This window comes from Coturnix japonica, chromosome Z (assembly GCF_054131305.1).
Source record: "Coturnix japonica strain WE chromosome Z, WE-NBRP24, whole genome shotgun sequence".
In the NCBI taxonomy this organism is placed as follows: domain Eukaryota; kingdom Metazoa; phylum Chordata; class Aves; order Galliformes; family Phasianidae; genus Coturnix; species Coturnix japonica.
This window is the reverse complement of record NC_140702.1, coordinates 38,215,611-38,240,090: the sequence shown is the minus strand read 5'-3', so window position 1 is coordinate 38,240,090 and position 24,480 is coordinate 38,215,611. Positions and strand designations below refer to the sequence as shown.

At 39.0% G+C, this 24,480-nt stretch overlaps 1 protein-coding gene across 2 annotated transcripts in view; it reads right to left on the bottom strand.

Annotated features, from left to right (window-relative positions):
- The window catches only part of LOC107306232 (guanine nucleotide-binding protein G(q) subunit alpha), a 118,331-nt gene that overhangs the window by 15,711 nt on the left and 78,140 nt on the right, over positions 1–24,480 (bottom strand). For both annotated transcript variants that reach the window (XM_085529918.1, XM_015849185.3), the window contains exons 4-6: positions 13,375–13,529; positions 5,128–5,256; positions 4,020–4,149 (exon numbers count right to left, since the gene is read on the bottom strand). In XM_085529918.1, coding sequence (XP_085386044.1) covers positions 4,020–4,149; positions 5,128–5,256; positions 13,375–13,529 — 414 coding nt within the window. The remainder of the gene's footprint in view (positions 1–4,019; positions 4,150–5,127; positions 5,257–13,374; positions 13,530–24,480) is intronic.

Below are 24,480 nucleotides of genomic sequence, written 5' to 3'. Positions count from 1 at the left end.
ACCACTCAGACAGCTGCTGGAAAAGCAGCACGATGAGCTGCAAGCAATCCAGGAGACCCCTGGAATGCTCTTAGGATAACTTAGTCAGGTAACAGATGGCCTCACCAGCGGTCATGCAATACTGGACTTGCTGCTCACCAGTGCAAATGAACTGACTGATGACATCAAAATGGGAGGCTGCCTGGGTTGTAATGACCATGGTGTGGACTAGGACTAGGGGAAATGGTTTTAAGTTGAAGGAGGGAAGATTTAGGTTGGATGTTAGGGGAAAGTTCTTTACTAGAAGGGTGGTTAGGTCCTGGAACAGGCTGCCCAGTGAGGTTGTGGATGCCCCATCCTTGGAGGTGTTCAAGACCAGGTTGGACAGGGCCCTGGGCAACCTGATCTAGTAAAGGTGTATGTTTGGTGGCCCTGCTAGGCAGGGGGGTTGGAACTACATGATCCTTGAGGTCCCTTCCAACCCGGGTAATTCTGTGATTCTGTAATTCTGTGATTCTGTGTGACGGAGCTCACGCTCCTGAGTAAAATTAGGGTGCTAAATTTTAGGAAAGCTTATTTCCAGCTCAGGGAAACTGTCCTCATGGGCCAAAGTGCAGAGCAGAGCTAACAGACCTTAAAAAAGCTTTCCTCGGAGCACAAGAGCTGAGACATCCCCAGGTGCAGAGTCAGAAAAGGCTGGACACTGCATGGCTGATCTGGGACCTGCCAGTCAGAATGAGAGCAAGTCCAAAATGCACACACTATTGAAACAGGGACAGGTACCACTGAAAAATATAAAGAAGCTGCTAGGCTGCATAGGGATGGGGTCAGGAAAGCCAAGGGTTGATAAGAAGAAAGGCTCCTACAGACAATCAGAAAAGGAAAGTCCATGAAGGTGTACCCCTCTAGTGAGTGACATAGGCAAGCTGGTAACAAAAGACAAGAAGGCTGAAGTACTCAACAGCTGTTTTTTTTTGCCTTGATCTTCTCTGATAACTGCCTGTCACATGACTGAAAAAGAGCTGGTGGATGGGAAGCTGAACAGGAGTCAGCAATGTACCCTTACAGCCCAGAAAGCCAACCATATCTCACGCTGCATCAAAAAAAGTGCGGCTAGCAGGACAAGGGAGGTGATCCTGTCTCTCTGCTCTGTGCTGATGAGACCTCACATGGAGTACCATGTACAGATGTGGAATCTTCAATATAGAAGGGACACAGACTTCCTGGAGTACACTCACAGGAAGGCCACAAAATGATTCAAAGGACAGAACACCTCCCCTGTGGATAGGCTGAAAGTGCTGGGGCTGTTCTACCTGGAGAAAAGAAGGCTCCATGGAGACCTAACAGCAGCCTTTCAGTACCCAAAGAGGAGCTACAGGAAAGAAGGGGACAGACTCTTTAGCAGCGTCAGTGGCGACAGGACAAAGGGAAATGGTTTCAAGCTTAAGGAGGGTAGATTTAAGTTGAATATAAGGAAAAGATCTTTCACAGTGAGGGTGGTGGGGCACTGGAACAGGATGCTCAGAGATGAGGTAGATGCCCTGCTCTTAGAAACTTTCAAGGCCAGGCTAGATGGGGCTCTAAGAAACCCAACTGAGCTGTAGATGTCCTTGCTCATTGCATGAGTTGGACCAGAAGACCTGTAAAGTTCCCTTCAATCTCTAAGAATTGTGTGATTCTATGATTTTACGATCCTTTTCCTCTGTGCAGCTTTCCAGACACTGCCTGTATGGGACTATGTGAATAAAGGGCAGGACCCACCAGAACACCAACTCTTTCAGTCACCAGCTGAATTTCCATCACCACTCCCTGGGCCCAGTCATCCAGACAGCTTTTAACAAGACTATATCAGCCATGAACTGCCAGCTTCTCAAAAAAAACAAAAACAAAAAGCTGAGGGATGCAGTGACAAAGACTTCACTTAAGTCTATATAGACTACACCCGCAGCCCTTCCCTCAACCACTAGGTGGGTCACCCAGATATAGAAGGAGATCAGGCTAGTCAAGAAGGACCTGCCTTTCATGAAACCATGCCAGATAGGCATGATCCCCTAGTTTGTCCCACATATGCCATGTGATTGTGCTCATGCTTAACAGAATAAAGCAAAATTGTAAACTCCAAATGATTCAACCCAAGAAGGTATTGCTCCATCTTTAGAAGTACAGATGCTCTAAGTCATGATCCACAAGCTGACATTACCTGATCAAACAGAAAAGCAAGGGTTTCAGCAAGCCACCTGGCCAGATCAAGCCATCTGAGAGCAGCTTGGCAGAGAAGGATCTGGAGGTCCTGATGGACAAAAGACTCAGCATGAGCCAGCAGTGCGCTCTGGCAGCCCGGAAAGCAAATGGGATCCTGGGCTCCATCAGGAGAGGGGTGGTCAGGAGGGATAGGGAAGTGATTGTCCCTCTCTACTCGGCTCTTGTGAGGCCCCATCTGGAGTACTGTGTCCAGGTGTGGAGCCCTCAGTACAAAAAAGACATAGAGATTCTGGAAAAGGTCCAGAGGAGGGCCACAAAAATGATCAGGGGGCTGGAGCACCTCCCCTATGAGGACAGGCTGAGGGAGTTGGGTTTGTTCAGCCTAGAGAAGAGAAGGTTGCGGGGTGACATCATTGCAGCCTTTCAATACCTGAAGGGAACTTACACCCAGGAGGGGAGTAAACTCTTCGAAAGGGCTGACAATAGCAGGACACGGGGAAATGGTTTTAAGCTAAAAGAGGGAAGATTTAGGTTGGATGTTAGGGGGAAGTTCTTCACTAGGAGAGTGGTTAGGCCCTGGAACAGGCTGCCCAGGGAGGTTGTGGATGCCCCGTCCTTGGAGGTGTTCAAGACCAGGTTGGACGGAGCCCTGGGCAACCAGATCTAGTAAATGTGTATGTTTGGTGGCCCTGCTAAGCAGGGGGGTTAGAACTGCATGATCCTTGAGGTCCCTTCCAACCCGGGTCATTCTGTGATTCTGTAATGTAAAACTAGAATTAAACCTTTCCTCAAGTTTGGTAGCTTATTTTGGAAAGTTAGAACAGAACCTGAGAATTACTGTAACTAATTATTCTTTAGATAATTTCCAATATACTTTGTTTAGACTTGTACGATTAAAATGCTGATTATTTCTTTGTTACCTGTGTCAGCTACCAAACAGTAACACAAACCACAGAAAAAACATAACCAGACACTTCTGGCTTGGCTTGAATCTCACTGAATTATCTTTTTATATTCACATCTAGTTTTCAGAATTACAAGAGATCAATTGGTGCTAATTAGGGCAAAAGGACAGCTGCTCATTTAAAGACCACCTCTTATTGAAAATTCAGCTTTCAGTGACATTGTTGATAATAAAGAAATGTAATCATATATTTCTCTCAGAAGAAGACTAAATGTAAAAGCTTCCAGTGCTTGGTCCCAGACGACTAAAAAATTAATCTGACATACAGCCATGTCCAGAAACACTTACCATGCTATATCAGCCATTCCCTTAAACAGTGAAATCAGTATGTATACAAGCCATGGAAGAAGATTATTTTTTTTCACCTAAATTCCTTGAGTGTATTTTAATAGACTTCCATGGAACAGTACGTAACTTATAGAAGTTTGATGCATATACTGGATGCTAATATTCTTTGTCCTTTCAGCTCACAGGTCACCAACTAATATTTCCTTGTTTCTTCTGTTTTTTGAAATGAAAATACAACTACAAAATACATTAATACAGTCTATGCTTAAGTCAATTAAGTGAAGTTTATTAGTGTAGGGTCTGTTCTAGAAAGGAATCTACACATTTTGTCTTTCACCACTGTTTTTTTCTGTCTCTGATTCTAAACACTAACTACTCAAATAACTAAGAATATCTCTCTTTATTCAACAATATTCCTGTTTGTTGAATGCTCCACAACATGGCTTAGACTTTTGATCTCTGTAGTACTCCTCATTTCATTACACACAGTTGTGTATGACTGCTGGTAGATGGATTTGGAAAACGTCTGGGACAGGCAGAAGTATTTTTACTTCAAAACTGGTGCTCTGTGCTAATTATTGCTTACCTCATTGTCTGATTCCACAAGCACTTGATCATACTCACTAAGAGCTACTAGGAACATGATAGATGTGACATTTTCAAAGCAATGTATCCATTTTCTTCTTTCTGATCGTTGGCCTCCTACATCCACCATTCTGCAAAATTAACAACCACATCAACTCTATGAACACCATAAGAGATAATCACACAACCACATACATAACAAAAAAGAACTCAGTTGAAAAGAGAGCTTGGTTTGTTCTTCTTGATGATCTCTCCACTGAGATTAAAGTTTAATGAAATCTGTTAAAAGTAAACAAGTAACCAAATTTGACTTTTAGTTTGATGTCTATATTTAATTCATTGTAGGTCTCAAAATTTTCAGATTTCTGAGATGCAGAAGTCTCACGATAGTGAGCCATGATTCTGGAATGTATACCCTGTATATTTAGCAGAAACATGTGCAGAGAATAGGTTTAGAGCTCTGCCTCTTCCCTCCAAAAATTATAAGTGTCAAAATTTCCAGCTTCTCACAGATGATCTATGTAAGAGTGCACATAGAATACAACATGTATTTACTGAAGCTGTCAATAGACAACAGAAAAACTCATATTTGATGGCAGGGTACTCTCACTTCATTCCATGTCATAATGTAACTAAACCCTTGAGAGGTCTAACTTGTATTGTAAATGCACAGTTATTTTCAAGCAATGGTACCTGCACTCAAATAGGTTTACTTTCTCTTTAGGAGAGTGATTTCTTGCTAATCATCAGCTACACGGGAGGTAATTTTGCATCCCATAATTAGCATTAGATAGAGACATGATTACATTTTTAGATTATTACTCATAATAAAACTTTGTTAATTTTTATTGAAAAGATTACTTGTAGATTTTCTATCAGTAGTGTCTTAAAAAAAAAACAACTAACCAAATTATCTTTCATTGTTTTGATACGTTTAATATCAGCTGCTTAATAATTAACCATAAAAATGAAATGAATAAGCTTTACTTTTAAAAGCACAGTATTATTTTTTAACGCACTTTTAATCAGTATCCTACATGTGACGTAATTAATGCAAAGGAAAAAAAAAAAAAAAAAGAAACTAAATGAGTGCTAAACTTTTTTTCTACCTGAAAATGACGCTTTGTAAGTCAAATGGATATTCGATGATTCCTGTTGTTGGAACTCGAACTCTAAGCACATCTTGCTGAGTTGGCAAGTAGGTGGAATCTGCTATGCGGTCCAAGTCATTAAGATAGCTATAAACAGGGAGAAACAAAAGGAATGCAAGACAGTGACACCATAATTTGACTGAGGAAAAGAGAAAGGAAGATTAGGAAGCAAAAGTTGGCTGCTGGATGAGAAAAAATGCCAGAAAAAAGGAGCATTATTGGCCTAAAAAAGAGGACAAAGTGTAATGTTGTGCTACACTTGTCCTTCCTGTACACTTTCACAGCTTCAAGCAAATTTGACAAAATTATTGTCCTTTTAAAATCTACTTGGCTTCCACATGCAAAATCACCAAATATTTTTTTGTTACACGTTTCTAGGCAACTTATGGATAAATAATAATATAAAATGTATAAGAAATATGAAATTGCACAGTTTTAGCTGACAGGATAACATATTCCTAGATATTTTGACTTTAGAATCTACACAGACATACAGATAGTACAAATCTGATAGTTATCAGTTCAGTGTATGTTTACTAGACATAAAATGATTGGAAGATAAATGGCACCAACTGAAGATTACATTGAAAGAAATAATAATTACACCAAAAAGGAAAAAATCCACCTACTGACAAAGAACTCTCCAGAGTTACTGGAAGGCAGAATTAATCTCACAGTGGGACCTCTTGCATCTGAAATTTCTGCACTCACACTGAAACCTCTCATCAAGTTAATAAGTCTAAATAACATACATGGAACGCTTCCCAGATAGTTAGCAAGTAATCCAAAACTGAAATAAAACTACTTGTAAAGCTGTTCATTAATTACAACACCAAACTCTTCTGCTGTTGTTTAATGGTGGTTTTCAATCATAAAGCAGCAATGTACTGGAAGTACAGGAGCTCTCCTAAGAGAGATGCTTCAAAAAAGAAATGTGCCAGTGTGTGATGGTGATGGTCTGTTTGGGTAGAGGAGCTGGTCATTTCATGAACTGAGTGCACCAGGCAGCAGGGGTTCTCCCATAGGGGATGTCTGAGAGAATGACTGCTGCAGAAGTTCTTGGCATCTGGTTACTTAGAAGCACAATGATCTCAAGCTAGCCACTGATATAATACATTAATCTAAGAATGCTTTGATCTGTTGTAGTGAAGGGCAGAAATGGACTCCTTGATGAAGTATCACAAAACTCTTAGCATTCTTTTCCTCAGGGTTACTACTGAATGTGTTCTTTAAAAACAAAAACAAAAAAAACCACCATACAGCAAATTATACTACTTCTAGGTGCTCTGAATGATTTGTTATCAAACAGAGGAAGCAAGTCATTCTAAAAAGAAACTTTGTACCTGAATGACAGAAACAAAGCAGCTTGAGTTCTCTACTTCACAGCAAAATACTGAAGAACTAATCTATTAGGTCAGGGAGACAGACAAAAACATTAACAAGCTTTCCTCCCCATAATTTTATTCATGAAAGATTAATCTGAAAAAAAAAAAAAAATAAAAAAAAATTTGAATGTGGGAACCTTACATGTATTTAGAAAGATGTATTGAACCATGCACCTTGCATTACTTAACATATTCATAAGGTGTAACTCCAAAAATATTTTCTCAGATTACTGATTAGTTTCTGCCAATTAAAAAGGCTTGAGAACCTGAATACTTCATCTGCACTTAGATGCTTTAAACAAAAAGCAAACCATCTACTTGCTGAGGGGAGAAAAATGTCCAGGAAATCCATAACCACCACAATAGGAAACTGATGGAGGCCTTGAAGCACTGCCTACCTTCTTTTAACCTTCTACATCACAGTAACGGTTTTGTTACTATTTTTTGAAGGCTCCTTGAAAGCACCATGAGTCACTCCATGCTACAGTTGTATTTCTGACAGCAGAAACTGGTATCTGGCCCATTTATACAGTTACCTTGTTGCACTACTTTGGAAAGCCTCATTTGTGATCTCCAGCCTGAGCCTGGTAACTATAACTCTGAACCATAACGGCAGCAGGGATACTGCTAAGGTGTGCTGTAACACACATCTGGCTGATTCTAGACTGGAAATAATTTAAAGGGATAACATTAAATAAACAGATCTCATTTGAGCTTCTAGAAGCTATTCAAAGGGCAGATGAGCATTTTTTACTTACTTATTTATTTTCGTCCTAGCACTGTTATCATTAGACCTCACAAGCACTTATCTATCCTTTAAAAATACATTAAAAATAGTCCAAACTTTAAAAAATAAAACTTTTTCTATTGAGCTTTGTTTTTTCTCTTTTTGTTGATTTCTTTCTTTCTTTCTTTTTTGAGACATTTCTGCTGAAGAATTATTCCAGTTGAAATTCAGATATTAATGAAGCTTGTACAGTCTTGCTCTGAGGCAAAGGACTAGGATTTATCCTTCTTTGTATTTTATGTTACTCTAAGAATTCTGCAGAACCACTACTCTACCCATTAACACATTGTATGTGTGTTTTCACATTCTTCTAGCAACTTAGAGGAGAGTTAAGTCACTGAATGATTAAACACATCAGACATGGGTGAAAAATGTTTCTGAAAAAACAGACTGAAAGCTTTGACTGCAGTAGTAACATGAAGTTCCTCTCAAGATACTCCAAAATCACTAAAACCTAGATTTCTCTTAAAATTCATATTATCTCTCAAACAAAGTAACACAATTATTATTGTGTATTAAATATATAATGGTGTGATTATATGTCCTCAGAGCTACATGGACAAAACAAAAACCAAAAAAACCAGAACATCTCTTTTCCAAGCACAAGAACAGACTTATACATTGCACTAGGAGGCATGGGGTGATGGTTTGATTTTTCTTAGTAACCTACTCGCTGGATTGATTTTACCGTTTCAAAATGCTGAGACAAAATACAAGTATGTAAGACAATTGAGATACCATTATTATTTAAAAATATACTACACAGAATTTTCATATATCATTATGTGAATAGTGGGAATAGCTGCTCCTGTAATACTGAAACTTCATCATTGCAATTATTTAGTTTCTTATGGCTTAATTCCTTACCATGGTAAAGACCTATGTTTTTGTGTCTTGCTCATACCAAAAGGGGTGGAAATTTAAAGCAGTGGTTTAAAGAAATTCTTTGATTAACATGGGAATGGCATTGCTGTGTGCCTATGCTTTAAGTATTCTTAAGCTTATTAAACAATTAAAGAAAACACCAACTAGCAATTTTAAACATGAACACATTGGTGAGTGCTAGTTCTTTTCTATCTACAGCTGTGCAGGCTCAGGCTCCACTCTAGCTGCATCTCTGTACTGAAGCCACCGCCCTTACCCAGTTGCCAGATTTTTCACTTATACAATGTCTTTGTAACACATTTCTCTCAAAATTATTTGAACAGTGAAAAAATACTATTAAAACTGTACAAATTAAGCTAGTTTATTTTATAGGGATGTAGAAAGTCCGTAACTTCCAGCAGGAAGCCAGTATGGAGTCACTTCCTCCAGTAGCTTACCTACAGCCAAGACAGAACTTACTAAGCCAGAGTTATGGGAAATCTCTTAAGAGTGTCTGAATTCAGATAGGTGATGAATGAAGAAAAATAAGGATTTTAATCTCTTTTCCACATCTGTTTATTACAAGTGTGATTCAAAGTGTCTTTGAAGTGCTCACCTAACGATTCCCTACGCAAACTAGTGACAAACACTCATGGGCAAACAAACTCTGTGCACTTAAAAATAATAATATAAAAAACCAAAAATAGCTATATTAAAGAAGTGCACAAGTTATTTCAGAAAAATGTAAGAAGTAATTTTTAAAAAGCCCTCGGGAGTTTTACTGCACGCACATATACACAAACACTGTGACCAGCCTTTCCAATACAAATGGCTTTTCAGCATATGCTAGAAATTAATGCACATGCATTCTTGAATCATAAAACTTGTCACAAATAAAAATTTTCACCAACAAAACTGCAGCCAACACCTGCCAAAGGGAGATCTTTCCTTAGTTTATTAAATTCAAACTTTAAAATACTGATGGTGAGATGGATATTGGAAATAGCTGGGCAAATGCCTTGTGACCTAGTCTAACAGTAACTTGTGTTACGAACTGAGAACTCACTTCTGTGTTGAGCAGCAGCTGCACAGAAGTCTGAACTGCATGGCACTCTAAACTGAATTTTGCCACCTGCTAAGAAATGTCTTATTTTGATGAGACATTTTGTAGCTATAGGTCCTCTCACCCAAATAGCACTTCTGGCAAGCATTTCTGAAACAAACAAAACCTGCATATTACTTTAAAAATAAAAGATGCCAAATCACATAGATCTGATTACATTTGTAGTGAAGATCCAGTTTTAAAAGTTAATTATACCCGTAATTAGTTTTATAAAAATGAATTTTACTGTCTGCTGATGTAATTTTCCAGGAGGTTGCTATAGCAATAGGCACAAGGTGCATTACCAAGGTAATCTGTGTGTAATGAGCAGGTGACAGTAGCTCTCTCTTGACGTCAAGAAAAACTGCCACAGCCTTGTAGCACACTGGTGATCTGCACACTGACCAGAAACAAAGGAAGCCTTTTGTTTCCTAGTCAGCACCGAGAAAGAAGTAATTATTTTTAATGCACTTTACATTGCCTATGACAAGGTCCAAATCCACAGCCAGTTTCCAAGAAAGCCAGGCCATGAAGGTGCTAATGATAAGATTTGAATGTGTTTCAAATGTACCTTTTGTGTGCATTACAAAACAAACAGAAAGAACAGGTTAACAGGAGTAGTCTGACTCGCTCTGCATTTACTACGTGCCCTTTTCATACAGAAAATGGGCAAAGAGGGGTGACTTCTAACTCTATTATATACACCAGAGAAGTTTTAACCAATAACCTTTTCCAAGAAGTACAGGTCTCTCATTAAAGCCCTGTCCAACATCTACTACTTTGGAGAGCTGCACCACCTAATAAAAACTGACCATTAAAGCCTACTGAATTTATTTTCAGTGAATGAAGTCCTGAAACATCTTCAACATGAAGAAACACAGGGCAAACACTTCATACAAGCACCTTATTCTAGCCATTCTCTAGCCTGAGATTTTTTTTGCAGGTACCACATGATAGTGAAGCATTTTCTGAAGAAAAGGTTTCTGAAGAAAATTCTTGCATCTCTAAACTAAATTTAGTGCATAGCCTAATTAATCAAGCAAAAGCATTAAGAGACTGGAGAAAAAAAGACAGGAAGAGCTACATCCTTCATCTATCTATAACTTCCATTTTTATTTCCAAGGCAAAACAGAAGATTGCTCTGTTCATCAGTACTGCCCAGTAACTCTTGTCAAACTCAACAGGCAAAACTGGTGGGACCAAGATGCTCATTAGTACACTAATAAGCACTCTGCTAAAAAGAAATTTGTCTGCAAGATCTGAAAGAATAAGGGAGACATTCCTGGAGAAAACAGTGCTTCTGGTACATTCTGCTGAGAAGGGATGTGACTAAACCAAGCCTCTAAAGCAAACAAAAGACGCTGAATAGAAGCAATTATTAACAGTGGTAAAAGCATTGATGTACAACTAGTAAAGATGACTTGTTACAACTCAGCCAGAAAACAATGAGACTTTTTGCCCGATCTATATAAGAAAATGAGAGTACTAAACAAGAGGAAAGGGGCAAACCCATGGAACAAACAAAATGGATATTATATTAGGAGATTTCAGTATAACTGCAGCTAAAACAGCAATGCTTACCAAGAAGACTTCATATGCAAACATTTTCAGTGCTTTTAACCATAAGCAAGATAGATATCATATGGCTTAAGTCTTCTAGGTATGACAGTTAACAGTAAACATTTGCAAAGTTTAAACCCCAAAGCTCCAGGCTTTAATGAAAAAAATGTGTATTTGTGGGGGGAAAAGAAATATGACTCAAGTCATACGACTGCAGGTATAAGCAGAGCTATATCACTACACAATAACAAGGAAATGAAAACACTACAGTGCAAGTATGATAGCAAATGCAGAAACAAAAACTTTAAGGATTCTCTGCATGAATGAATAATAAAATAGAGCATTAGATATCTTGCACAAGTAACCAAAAGGGGGGATTAAATACTGGCACAGACAACACACTGAAGAACATGGGGGAAGGGGTGTTCTATTTATTTCTCTGGAATGTTATAAAACACAGGTAGGACAGAGTTACTAAACAGTTATTCTCTGACATCCTTATATAGCAAACTAGAAAGCCTGCTTCCTTAACCTTGGTTAAGATACTGTTACCCAATAAAGCCCACAGAGAAAGATCTCAGCTCTCAGAACTATTACTTAAGTTTATCTTCACTGTGGTGTTGGTTTACATACTGTGAACGCTACCTCTGAAGCCATAAAGGGAAGTGGTTTAGTGGTAAATAAGTGAGTAAGTCACAAAATAACGTATACGGGAAGTTAATAATCTATTTATCTGATGTACTCTTGATTTTATTATGGCTAAGTCTAGAAATTACTTTTAAAACCTACAGGAACATTGAGCTTTTGGAATATTCAATAGTAAAAAAACAATATATTTGCTGAGCTATCAAGAGTTTCAAATCAACTGCCAAGGCCCAGAAAACTTTCTCTTAGACCTTATCCTTCTCTATTCTGGTAAACAGACATGATGCATTCTTCCATAGCAGTGGGTATAAAACCAATAAAAATGACAAAACAGGTCAAAGGATAACAGCATGTACAGAAAAACACAAGATATATTAGAACCAGAAACAATACTCAGAAACAATAACTACAAAACACAGAGGAAGAGGTTGAGAAAGACAGCATACACTGATACCGGGGAAAGAATAAAAACAGTATAGAGAACAGACTGAAAACACAATTACTGCAAAAGCAGAGAAAACTTATGAGGAGAGAATCATGCAAGGAATGAATGAATAATACAAGACATATCGATACATATGCTCAGATTATATACAAGAAAACAGCAAATCATTGCTTCTGCTTCAAACAACATGTCAGAAGAAACTACTGTCTCACCGAGTCAATGAGCACTGGGTGCTTAATTCTGTCTTATTGTCTTGTGAATCTCAATTGTAAATTTTAAGCATCTTGTTTTGCTGCTTTGTGATACAGTGACTTAAAGTTAGCAGATTCTATTCAGGTGTTCTGTTGCTAAATACATTTGCTGTATTTCTGAAACAATATATTTTTGGTTTCTGTTAGTTTACTACACTGGACTTCCCTACTGGAAGAAATTCTACTCACAAGCATAAATATATTAGAGGATCTTATAAAGTCTCATATATAATAATTCGTAATTCTTATGTTATACTACTCCTTCAGAAACAGATTTTGCAGAACTGTGTTGTATGAACTATATTATAGCTAAAACCAGCAAACTTACAAACCTCATGTTAAATCGCTATATCTGTTGAGCTTTAAAAATAACCCATTGATTTGTATGTTTACTTTTGGCAAATCATTGGTGCAATCAATTTGCTTTTATAAGTACTTAATTACTCTTTATTAAATTTAATAGTTCTAAGAAGATCCATTTGTCCCCCAAAAACAAGAGTTGAACATTTGATACCAATTCCTATCACACAGACATTTTCATTGTTGTTGATCTACAACAGGTATATTTTGAAATGTTCTAACTCTACTTTTTTTTTTTTTTTTTTTTCCTTCTATGCTTTACCAATTTTGGTACTTTTTCAGTTATATGTTTGCCTTTCTGACAGATACATTCTTTCACATTTTGGCCTTGTTTACACAAAAGAAAAGCAGCTCAATAAAACACACTACCTACCTCACCACCAGGACTGCAAAAGCAGCCTGTGAGAAAAAGGTGAAAATCTGGGAAGAGAGAAATCATAGAAGACTTTGCTTTTTATGAATCATATGAAAATTGATAGCACTTCTTGCATTAAAGTACATGGAAGTACTTTTGCCCAGCTTGTACTTTTAAATGTAAGTCACAGGAACCCAGGCTTTCTACTTAGAATCTCTCAGTTAGAATATTACTTTAGAGTTTGAATGGTACCTAAGTTTCATTCTGGTAAATACATACACATTTAGTAATAAACTAGAAGCAAACCACAACTTAAACGCAGCTCTTAAAATACATTTGGTAAGTGTACTTTTGTGCTGCATGTCTACAAGTAGTTAAAAAGCTAAGAAGTAAAAATTACTTTGTAAGAGACAATGTGAGATACAGCTGTTTGTAGACATCGTATACTTACTATTTAGTTGAATCTGATAACTGATACTCCCGTCGTCGGTCATAACATTCCTGAATTCCAGGGTCATTCCATAAGCTTCTTATTGCATCTACATATGGGTTCTCAAAAGTTGACACCTTCTCTACATCGACTTCCCGCACTAACTGTGCGTGAGCCTATTTGAAACAAACAAAGCAGTAGAACTTAGACCACCTTAATTTTCAGAACAGCCACCTCACCAATGTATATACAGAATTTGTAAAGTACTATATGAGGGAAGTTGTGAAGATGGGGAAAGATGACCAGCAGCATAAGGAGCTCTAAAAAGAAAGAACAGAGGAAACCTTATCTATTTTGTTTGTTTACTTGGAATGTTTGCAGATCTCAACATGGATCAACACATTTTGCTCTTTATATGTTACCAGACTCTGTAAAACAGAGTACCTGTTGGTCCCTTTACTACTGGACAACTCATTAGCAGCTGAATATGGGATAACTGGGTAACTAGAAGAAAAAAAAAAAAAAAAAAAAAAATGGTGAAAATGCAAAATATCCTAGGAGGAATATTTCACCAAAATCTGTATTCACGTGAATGATGGTGCAGGAAGAATCATAAAGAGTACTGAGTAAATTACACGTAAGTAATGATAAAGTACACTTGAACCAAGACAAAGAGCAGTAGATATAAAACTAGGACAGAAGATGAATTAACAAATGTGTGCCTTTATTTCAGACTATGTTTACTCCAGACTACTTACTATTATTAAGATTGAATATATGAGGTGTTTGAAACAAAATTCTTACTTAATTAAGCTAACATTAAGTAAAATTTTCAATGTTGAATTTTACAGATTTAGGGCATATGATAACCAGTTAGTCATCTTGACTGATTCAGACTCTGAAAGAGCCCAAGAGATCAGAGAGGAAGTTAGGAAGGAATCTGTCTTTCATGGAAATTTACTGTAAAAAGTTCTTCATGCTACCAGAAGCATAACAAAATTTACTACTGAGCAAAGCAAAGCAAGATTCTTAGAAAAGCTCTCAAGTTTCAATTTGTATTATAAACTGTGGTTGTGCTATATTACAGAGATTCTTAAAGAGTAGGTTCTAAAATTGGGATTTGCCAATAGGAAATAACCTCTAATAAAAACATCACACTCCTAAATACTGTCAGAATTTACTTAAGCACCATGGAGACAAAGAAGAGCAATTTCTAAGTTGTGCACACAATTTCTGTGAAACATGATTTATTTATTTATGTAACTTCCTTGTATCTTATCAAGCTCAGTTGCTTATTCTGTACCCTTCAGCTTTCATATGCTTCCAGAAGAATGATGCCCCAAATATCTACTTGCTGACTGACAAAGTGATACAACAGTATACTCTGATATTCTTTTTTATATACTTGAGCTCTTAAATTATAGCCAAGTGCTATATCAGAATGCTAACAAAGGTGAAAGACTGACTAACTACTCAACAATTGCTCTTTAGCTTTCACCAGAAATTTCTCCTAACTGATTTATGCCTCTGAAAGGTACTCAAGTATTCAACAACGGTAGCAGAGAAAACCATAAATAATTACTTAATTCAATTATCAACCCAGACTTACACAGCAGTTGTCCAAGACACTGCACTCTGTCATTTATCTGTTCAGAGTGTTCTGCCATTCAACTAATACAACTCTGAACCACAGTTAAATCTTATGAAATCAACTATGCTATATTCCAGTAAGCAATATCCGTCAGAAAATTAATTCAGCTTTTTAAAGTGATAAATACTTCCCCTGTGAACACTGCTTCTGTTTCCTTTTGGTTTGCTTGAGTACACTCATGAAAGCTTGTACTCTACTGCTCTACAGCTCTCCACAACAGTGCTAGTTAAAAAAAAAAAAAAAAAAAAAAAGAATAAAAAAAAGTAGAATCACAGAATAACCTGAGTTGGAAGGGACCCAGAGATCTCTGAGTCCAGCTCCTGGCTCTAAAAAGCACCACCTAAAAATTAGACCATACATCTGAGAGCATTGTCCAGACAGGTAATGGCCCTTCATATAGATTTCAAGTCTTTATGAAGCCTCGGATGCATCTTCTTGTTCACAGAAGCACTGTGCTCTCCTGTAGACAACGTTTTTTACTTCTAGAATCTTTCTCATTCAGTATCACACTCATAAAAAAGTGCACAGCAGATGCACTGTTTCACACATGCTATGACAGCACTGTTTCTAGGAATGTATTGCCCACAAAGCTCACCCTTCATTGGCCCTAACAGATGCAAGTCAGAACGTACCAAACACAGACTATACAGTGTGGTCCAGCCAAGACTGGCAATGTGCTCCATGATCTTCAAATTGGAATGGGGCCTGGCATTATCATGCTACATGGGAAAGGCTGTCTAATTCTCTGGCCTAACTCTGGAAGCTCAAGCTTTCAGTGCAGTCAGTCATGATGCAGCAGCCAGAATAGGCAGTTTGTCTGGGCTCCAGGAAACCCAGAAGCAGCAAGGATCACCTGTTTGGTCTCCATAAACATTCCACAAGTGTTGATGAATATCAGTGGGTATCAGTTTTTCCTCATCACGGAATTCAATTACACACCTTTGCTTCATATGCACTTCCAAGTCAGATGTCAGACTGTCCCTCTACTGCCATCGTTCAGATGGCAACAAAATGTAACAGAACATTGGTGTGAAGGTTCAACCTCTATTGCTCTATCACTAAAATATATCTATCTCTGATGTCACGTGCCAACATTATAAAAGAGGAGGCATTACTTTCAAATTAGTACTCATAATTCTTAGTGCTAGAGGCAGACATCTAAATACATCACTTAGTTTCGTTTTTCTCTCATTTGTTCAAGCAAATCATTGAAATATAGAATGGTTTAGCTTGGAAGGGACCTTTAAGATCATCTAGTTCCAACTCCCTTCTACAGCCATGGACACTTCCCACACAACTTGCCTGGTCCTGAACACCTCCAGGGTGGGAGCATTCACATCTTCTCTGGGCAACCTGTTCCAGTGTCTCACCACCCTCACAGTAAAGCATTTATTCCTAATATTCCAAAACTAACTTCTTTCAGTTTAAAGCCATTTCCTCCTGTCCTGTCACTACAATCTCTTATAAAAAGTTTTCTTGTAGGCTCAGCTTTCTCATAGGCTCCCCTTCAGGTACAGGAAGGCTGCTATATGGTCCCCCCCAAGAACCTTCTCTCCTTCAGGCTGAACAGCCCCAGCTCTCTCAGCCTGTCCTCACAGCGGAGGTGCTACCAGCCCTATGATCATCTTTGTGGCCCTCCTTTGGACCCACTGCAAAAGCTCAATGCCCTTTCTGTGTAGGGAGCCCCAGAACTGGATGCAGTATACCAGGTAGGGTCTCATGAGAGCAGAGTTGAAGGCCAGAATCACCTCCCTTGACATGCTAGTCATATTTTCCTTGATGCAACCCAGGATACAATTGGCAGCCTGGGATGCAAGCACACATTGCCAGCTCATGTTGAGTCTTTCAACAACCACCAGGACCCCCAAATCCTTTTCAGGACTGCTCTCAAGTCATTCTCCACCCATTTTGTATTTGGGCCTGGAATCATCCTGGCCCAGGTGCAGGACCTTGCAGTTGGCCTTGTAGGAAAAAGCCAAAAGCTCACCTCTAATTGTGTCTAGAGTGTGGCGGTTGACTCCGCATCTTGAGACTGCCTCCATCAAGAAGGAAAAAAAGGTGACTGTCTCTGGCATCTCCCTTCTGAGAGAAATGGAGGTCCTGACTCTATTCATGCTGAGAGAAGCCCTAGGATTTAACAAAAGGACTTCAGAGGACTTGAGTGGGCATATAGGTCATATTTTCCTCTATCCCTCCAGTGGCAAGGAGGGATACTGAGAGGAGCATGAAAACACATCTCGCATAAAGATGTGGCTGAGAAACTGGAGCAACTGCAAGATTTTGTTTTTGATTTTTTACTATACGGCAGTTTACTCATGCCTAGCCTGATTTTTGCTGATGGGTTTCACCTGTGTCAAAAGAAGAACAAGTCTAGGATGTTTCTGTATGGAAACTGTATTCTGTAAACTGTATTCTGTATTCTGAGTGTATGGAAGATAACTTCCTGACATAGTTGGTTGGGGACTTTCTTACACAGAGTTCTCTAATCTTGGTGAAGCTGATGAACAGCTACCCTGGACATCTGGAAGATGGACTTTGAACTGTTCAGGACACTGGTAGGTAAGGCCCATTGGGATTTGGTCCCCAAGAGTCCTGAGGTCCCAGAAGGCTGTCCACTACTCAGGAAGGAAGTCTTAAAAGTGCAGAAGGAAGCTATCCCTATTCGCCGCAAAATGAAACAAAGAGGAAGAAGACCAGCATGGATGAACAGGGAACTTATCCTGAGGCTCCAGGAGAATAAGAATGTATGTATTTTGCGGTTAAAGCAATGGGCAACTTGAGGAGAGTACAAAGATGTTGTTAGGCTGTGCAGAGAGAAAATTAGGAAGGCAAAAGCCCATCTTGAATTCAACTTGGAGACCAGGGTAAAAGAGAATGAAATCTGTTTTAACAAATATATTAATAGTGAGAAGAAGGCTAAGGAGAATCTTCAGCCTCTACTATGATGTGGTGGGGAATGCAACCACTGAGGATAAGGAGAAGGCTGAGGTTCTCAATGCCTTCTTTATGTCTGTCTTCAAAAGTCAGACCAGTTATCCTCCTGACCTGGAAGTCTCAGATGGTGAGAAAAATAAACTCCTCATGATTCAGTTGGAAACAATTAAGAGACCTACTACTCCATTTTGATTGCCACAAGTCCATGGGGCTGGATGGGATCCACCTGAGGCTGATGAGGGGCATTGCAGAGGTGACTGCCAAACTACTTTCCATTATCTATTAGCATTCTTGGACAACCAGAGATGTCCCAGAGGACTGGAGACTTGCCTACTTGACTCCCACCTATAAGAAGGGCCGTAAGGAGGATCTGGAGAACTAGAAGCCTGTCATCCTGACCTCGGTATTGAGGAAAGTTACGGATCACCCTGAGGAAGATCACATGCTACATACAGGACAACAGGATTAGCCAATCAGCATGGGTTCATGCAAGGCAGCTACTACTTGACCAACCTCATCTCTTTCTATGAGCAGATGATCCTCCTGATGGATGAGGGAAAGGCTGCAGATGTAGTGCACCTAGACTTCAGCTAGGCCACTGACACTGTCTCCCACAGTATTCTCAACAGTGACTGCAACCAGCGTTTTAGTATGCTTGGAAAAAGGCTCAGTCTTTTATATTCCTTTTGATATAATCCCTGTAATTTTTTCAAAGTAGGAGTCCAACCCATGAGTAATTTATGTAACAGAGCATTAGCAGAAATGTAGTCCAGGGGCTTCAAAAGAAATTTCTCTGGGATCCTACATCCACAAGAGAAAGCAGCACACTTGAGATGCAGCAGACAAGGTTGCTTTTTTATTGATAATTTCTAAGGACTAGTTGATATTAAGATGCTCATTCAAAGAATTATCTCACATAGGATAGACCATCTTTATATATGTTTTCTGTTTTGTAGAAGGATTTCATAAACACACCAGAAAAAGCCTGTGGCTGTAAGTGTTTGGCAGTCAGTAACTAAGGGATAAATCAGAGGAGTTAGGTTTGGATGCCAAAGCTTACATTGATTGCATAATTGAGTGCAATGGCATGTGACCAGATCCAAGAAGTCCAGGAGCTGAATCAAAGTTGTTACAAAGCTACCACCATGATCACGTACTTGCCAAACTATTAATAATGCAGCTTAAAAGCAGAAATGATTACTTAACACCAGTTCAACAGGAGTCATGAGTTATGACTCATGAACCTGATGACTTGTCATCTACAAGTGTGGTTCACGCAAATACCCCCTCTGCCCTTACAGGATTGTGTAGCAAGGGATGCTTCTTTGGAGATTATCCTGCAAACCTATAGATATTTCTAAGAGATATAACATTCAATAAGAATAATAAGACTATTCTATTTCACTCTCTTGAAAACTAAATGGCTGTGGGATATGTTCCTCACCATGCTGGAAAACAGGAACTTAACTGATAATCATCCCCCAGTAGGAAAGTACACTTACACAGTATTAACAAAAACAAGGGGACTGTAAAGAGAACATTGCTTCTTTTGAGCAACTTTGGAGCAAAGAACTAGGCTAAACAGGAAAGAGGTTTCATGATGTGCTATAAAGAACTGTATACAAATTAATACAGTGTGCTATGAAGTGCTCTAAAAGGCTTAGTACGTTCTTAATCATCCTTCAATTACTGAAAAAGATTAACAGGGTATTGCACTACCTCAGTAATAATTTGTATCTTTTCATACTTCACATTCTGATGCTAGAAAATTTAAAACAGCATCAGCTTACTGAAAAAGAATTCCCAAGACACTAAACAGAATCTGAAAAACTCAGTTTGGGTCAGGAAAATTTTTATGTTAACAGTCATTTTCTGTAAAAAGTTTAAGATAACATATCCTGACTAACGAGAACTACAAAAAAGCAGAATTTATGACTTAACCTATGACTTAAGTTGCAGAATAAATCCATTCAAAATGTATCACTAAACTCTAGCTGCAATAATCTTAAATATTAAAACACTGCAAAAATGAAACAAAGTCATATGCACATGTATGAGGCTTGCTTATTTGTTTTTACTAAGGCTTAGAGAGGCCTCAGGAAGCACAAAAAATGAGAACATAATTTGTATGCTGCCAACAAAGCCCTGCTTTTTCTTGATCTTTTTATTTACCTTAGAAGCTGCATCAGAGTTGGAAGACGAACGCTATGCCACTGCTACAGGGCTTCAAACAGAAAATTTGAGTGAGATTTTATCTAGACTCCTATCACAATTTCTACATACACAATAGCAAAGCCTTTGGAAACTTCATTTTAAAAGTCATATTGTTGTTACAGTCTTTGAAAAAAATGTTTCACAGTGTTTTATGTCCTTCTAAAAGATTCTCTTGGAAGTGTCTAAGAGAGATGCCACCCTACTAGTCTCTCCTAAAACTTCTGATCCTTTTTCTATAAACAAAAGCCTTCACAGGCAACAAAACCATTTTCTCTGATGTCATTAAGCTGAAGAGTAAAATGTTATTTTACTCCCTGGATACTAGTTTATCCTGTGAGAATAACTATCAGAAATACAGGTGAGTTAGAAAATCAAGTATATAGACTCACAGAATCACCACCATCAGAAAAGACCTCCAATATCATCCAGTCCAACTACCCCTATATCAACATTTCTCACTAATCCATGTTCCTCAGTACAACATCTAAACATTTCTTGAACACCTCCTGGGTTGGTGACCCCATCACTTCTCTGGGCAGCCCATTCCAGAGCCTGACCACTCTCTTGGAGAAATTTTTCCTAACATGCAACCTGAACTACCCCTAGCACAACTCAAGGCTCTTTCTTCTATGTTTTCCTTTATGAAAAATGGGATTTTCTCCAATAAGGTAGAACATATCCTTTGTTTAGGGAAAGGAAAGGCACTGGAGGATACAACTACAAAAGCATACTGCACTGGGAAAAAATTAATCATGTCTAAAGTGTCAAACACAGAGGCTACTGGTAATGCAAATGACATTATGGGACAACAAGAGGGCGTAATCATTTTCCACTTACTGTCCAGCTTTCATATTTCATGTATAAACATCTGGTTACCTGGCTATCACTGTTAAGCTTTGTCTGGCAAATAAAAAACAATGTTAATGGATCAATAAGCACAAGTGTGATCTTCTTTTGAAGTGAAAGTGAAATCTCAGATTGGTGAAATAAAACTCACTAGGACCTGAGACTAATTTACAGAGAGCCATTTCACCACAAATAAGAAAAAGACTGGCACATAAGCAAAATTCTAGTCATGTAATATCAATTTAGTGCCACTGTACTAGAACACTCAGTATCATGAACTAACTCTGTATGACTGACATAATACATTCTAGCAATCCAGGAATCTCTCTGCCTAAATGGGATAACTTGTTAACCAGACTTCATAATCACCTACCACTCCAGCTGAATTTTTTACACATCTGACCTGAAATTGCACAGCTAACTGCTGGTTTTCTGATATGTGAATTAAAAATCCATCATTCTTGCTGCGTGAATTCCAGAAAAAGAAACTGCATAACACTCTGAATACAACTCCTAGTGACTTTTAGTTACCTTTAGAAACCTCTTTATGGATCAGTCAACTGCCATACTGCTCCTTTCTAACTACTCCAGCAATTCACTTCCAAGATTTTTTTGACATGCAGGAAGGCTATGTATTCTGCTCTGAAACTGCTCAAGATAATCTGCCTATTTAAAATATCCCACAGTATTACCTTCATTTATGCTAAATCCATTAAAAAAATACATGCAATTGTATTTTAATAATGAATAATAGCTCCAACTTTAACTTTAATTAAAGAACTCACTATATTCCACTTACATGCATTTAAGTTCTTAACTGGGATTTTATTCCATTAATTCAGCAAGTTTGGGATTTTTAGTTTGAAGAAAAAAAAGAATAGCAAGTAAAATACAACCCATATTAGTGAAGAGTATCCCCTACTTTCTTATAGCCTCCTTTACATACTGAAGAGTGGCTGTCGAGTGCTCCCGGTGCTTTTTCTTTTCCAGGCTGAATAGCCTCAGCTCTTCCAGCCTGTACTCATGTGGGTGACGTCCCATTGCAATATTTGTGTGGCCCTCCTCTGGCTGTGCTCCAACAGATCTGTGTCTCTCCTGCACTGAGGATTACACATCTGGACACTGTACTCCAGGTGAGGACTAATCAGAGCAGAGAGGGAGGATCTTTTGATTCAGCCCAGGGTATAGCTGGCTTTTTGGGCTGCAAGGGCACAATGCTGGCTCATGTCCAAATTCTCATCCACGTGTATCTCCAAATCCTTCTCTGCAAGGCTGTGCTATCCTTTCTTACCCCAGCTCATACTGACAGTTTCCTGAGTCTCCAAATTCAAATAAATACACACATTTCCCAAGCAAATAATGAAAAATACTGGTCAAGAATCCCTTACTGAACTTTAGAATAAACCGAATTGCAGCTATTTGAGTTTTGACATTGCTAATCTTAACATAAAACCAAATCCAGACTTCTCCTGGATGTAGCTACCAGCAACTATTTACATCCTACTGAAGCCCTCATAATTACCAACTGGTGCACCCAAGTGTGTGCAATTTTTTTCTACTGATAAAACCTATTTCCTCATTAACTCAGATCTGCAGTGACAGAAATTAAATTAAAAACATTTCAGATCTAAATTAATCTAAGCAGGAATTCGCTACATGATCCTTCCCCTCCACCACAGTTGTAGTTTGCACAAATTATCCAGATTTCTGCTCTACATAAAGATAGAACTACCAACAATTGTTTCCAAAAGACCTAATTATGCACATACTGTCAGGTTTTCAGAAAAAAAATAAAATAAAAAAAAACATAGTATAGAATTTATCTTTTTGAAGAATAATTCTGAGATCTCTACATGCACAACATATTTATGATAAAAACATGTTAGCAAATACACCATTGTTTCTTGAACTAGCTAAACCAGTTCATATATACACAATGTAAATGGGCTAAACTAATGGACTTCTCTTTAGTGTTAGAGAAGCTAACATTCTAGGTGTTAGTGAAACTACTGCATACAGCCTACATGAGTAACTAAGGTGACAGAGGCAGAAGGCAGTTACACTTGAAGCTAAAAGACTCAAATAACATGTTCCATTATATTTAGCTGGTGTAAACTGAGGCAGGCTTAGAACTGTTTTCAGCAGCACTGAACAGAGGTCAGCACCAATCCCAGAGTCAGGGATGTGTTTTATGGTCCACCACAGCTTGTTAACATGCACACTCCACAGAATTGAATCACAGAATCACAGAATTGTAGGGGTTGGAAGGGACCTCTAGAGATCATCGAGTCCAACTCCCCTGCCAAAGCAGGCTCCCTACACCATGTCGCACAGGTAGGTGTCCTGGCAGGTCTTGAATATCTCCAGAGAAGGAGACTCCGCCACCCCCCTGGGCAGCTTGTTCCAGTGCTCCGTCACCCTCACTGTTGTAAAGAAGTTCTTCCGCACATTCGTGCAGAACTTCCTATGATGTAGTTTCATCCCATTACCCCTAGTCCTATCCCCACGCACTTCTGAAAAGAGACCAGACTCACCACTACGGCTCCCACACCTCAAGTCCCCTCTCAGCCTTCTTTTCTCAAGGCTAAACAGACCCAGTTCCCTAAGTCTCTCCTCATAGGGGAGATGCTCCAGGCCCTTCACCATCTTAGTGGCCCTCCACTGGACACTTTCCAAGAGATCCCTGTCTTTTTTGTACTGGGGAGCCCAGAACTGGACACAATATTCCAGATGAGGCCTCACCAGGGCAGAGTAGAAGGGGAGGATCATCTCCCTTGACCTGCTGGTCACGCTCTTTTTAATACACCCCAGTATGCCATTGGCCTTTTTGGCTACAAGGGCACACTGCTGGATCATGGTCAATCTGTCGTCCACCAGGACGCCCAAGTCCCTCTCAGCAGAGCTCCTCTCCAGCAGGTCATCCCCCAGCCTGTACTGGTGCATGCAATTATTTCTACCCAGGTGCAAGACTCTACACTTGCTTTTGTTGAACCTCATCTGGCTTCTTACTGCCCAGCTCTCCAGCCTGTCCAGGTCTCACTGAACGGCAGCACAGCCTTCAGGTGTGTCAGCCAATCCTCCCAACTTTGTGTCATCAGCAAACTTGCTGAGGGTGGTCACTATCCCCTCATCAAGGTCGCTGATGAAGGTGCTTAACAAGACCGGACCCAGTACAGACCCCTGGGGGATGCCGCTAGTTACAGGCCTCCAGCCAGACACCGCACCGCCACCAACAACCCTCTACACTCCGTTAGTCAGCCAATTCTCGACCCACTTCACTGTCCACTCATCTATCCCATACTTCCTCAGCTTTGTTATAAGGATATCATGGGGGGCAATATCAAAAGCCTTAAACAACATACATCTGACATCCTATTATTCACAAAACAGTAGCTGAAGAATTCGGCCACATGGTAATTAACAAATCAAACATGCTCACTCTCAGCCCTTCCCGAGGAGCATCTCCTATATACTTTGCCCAT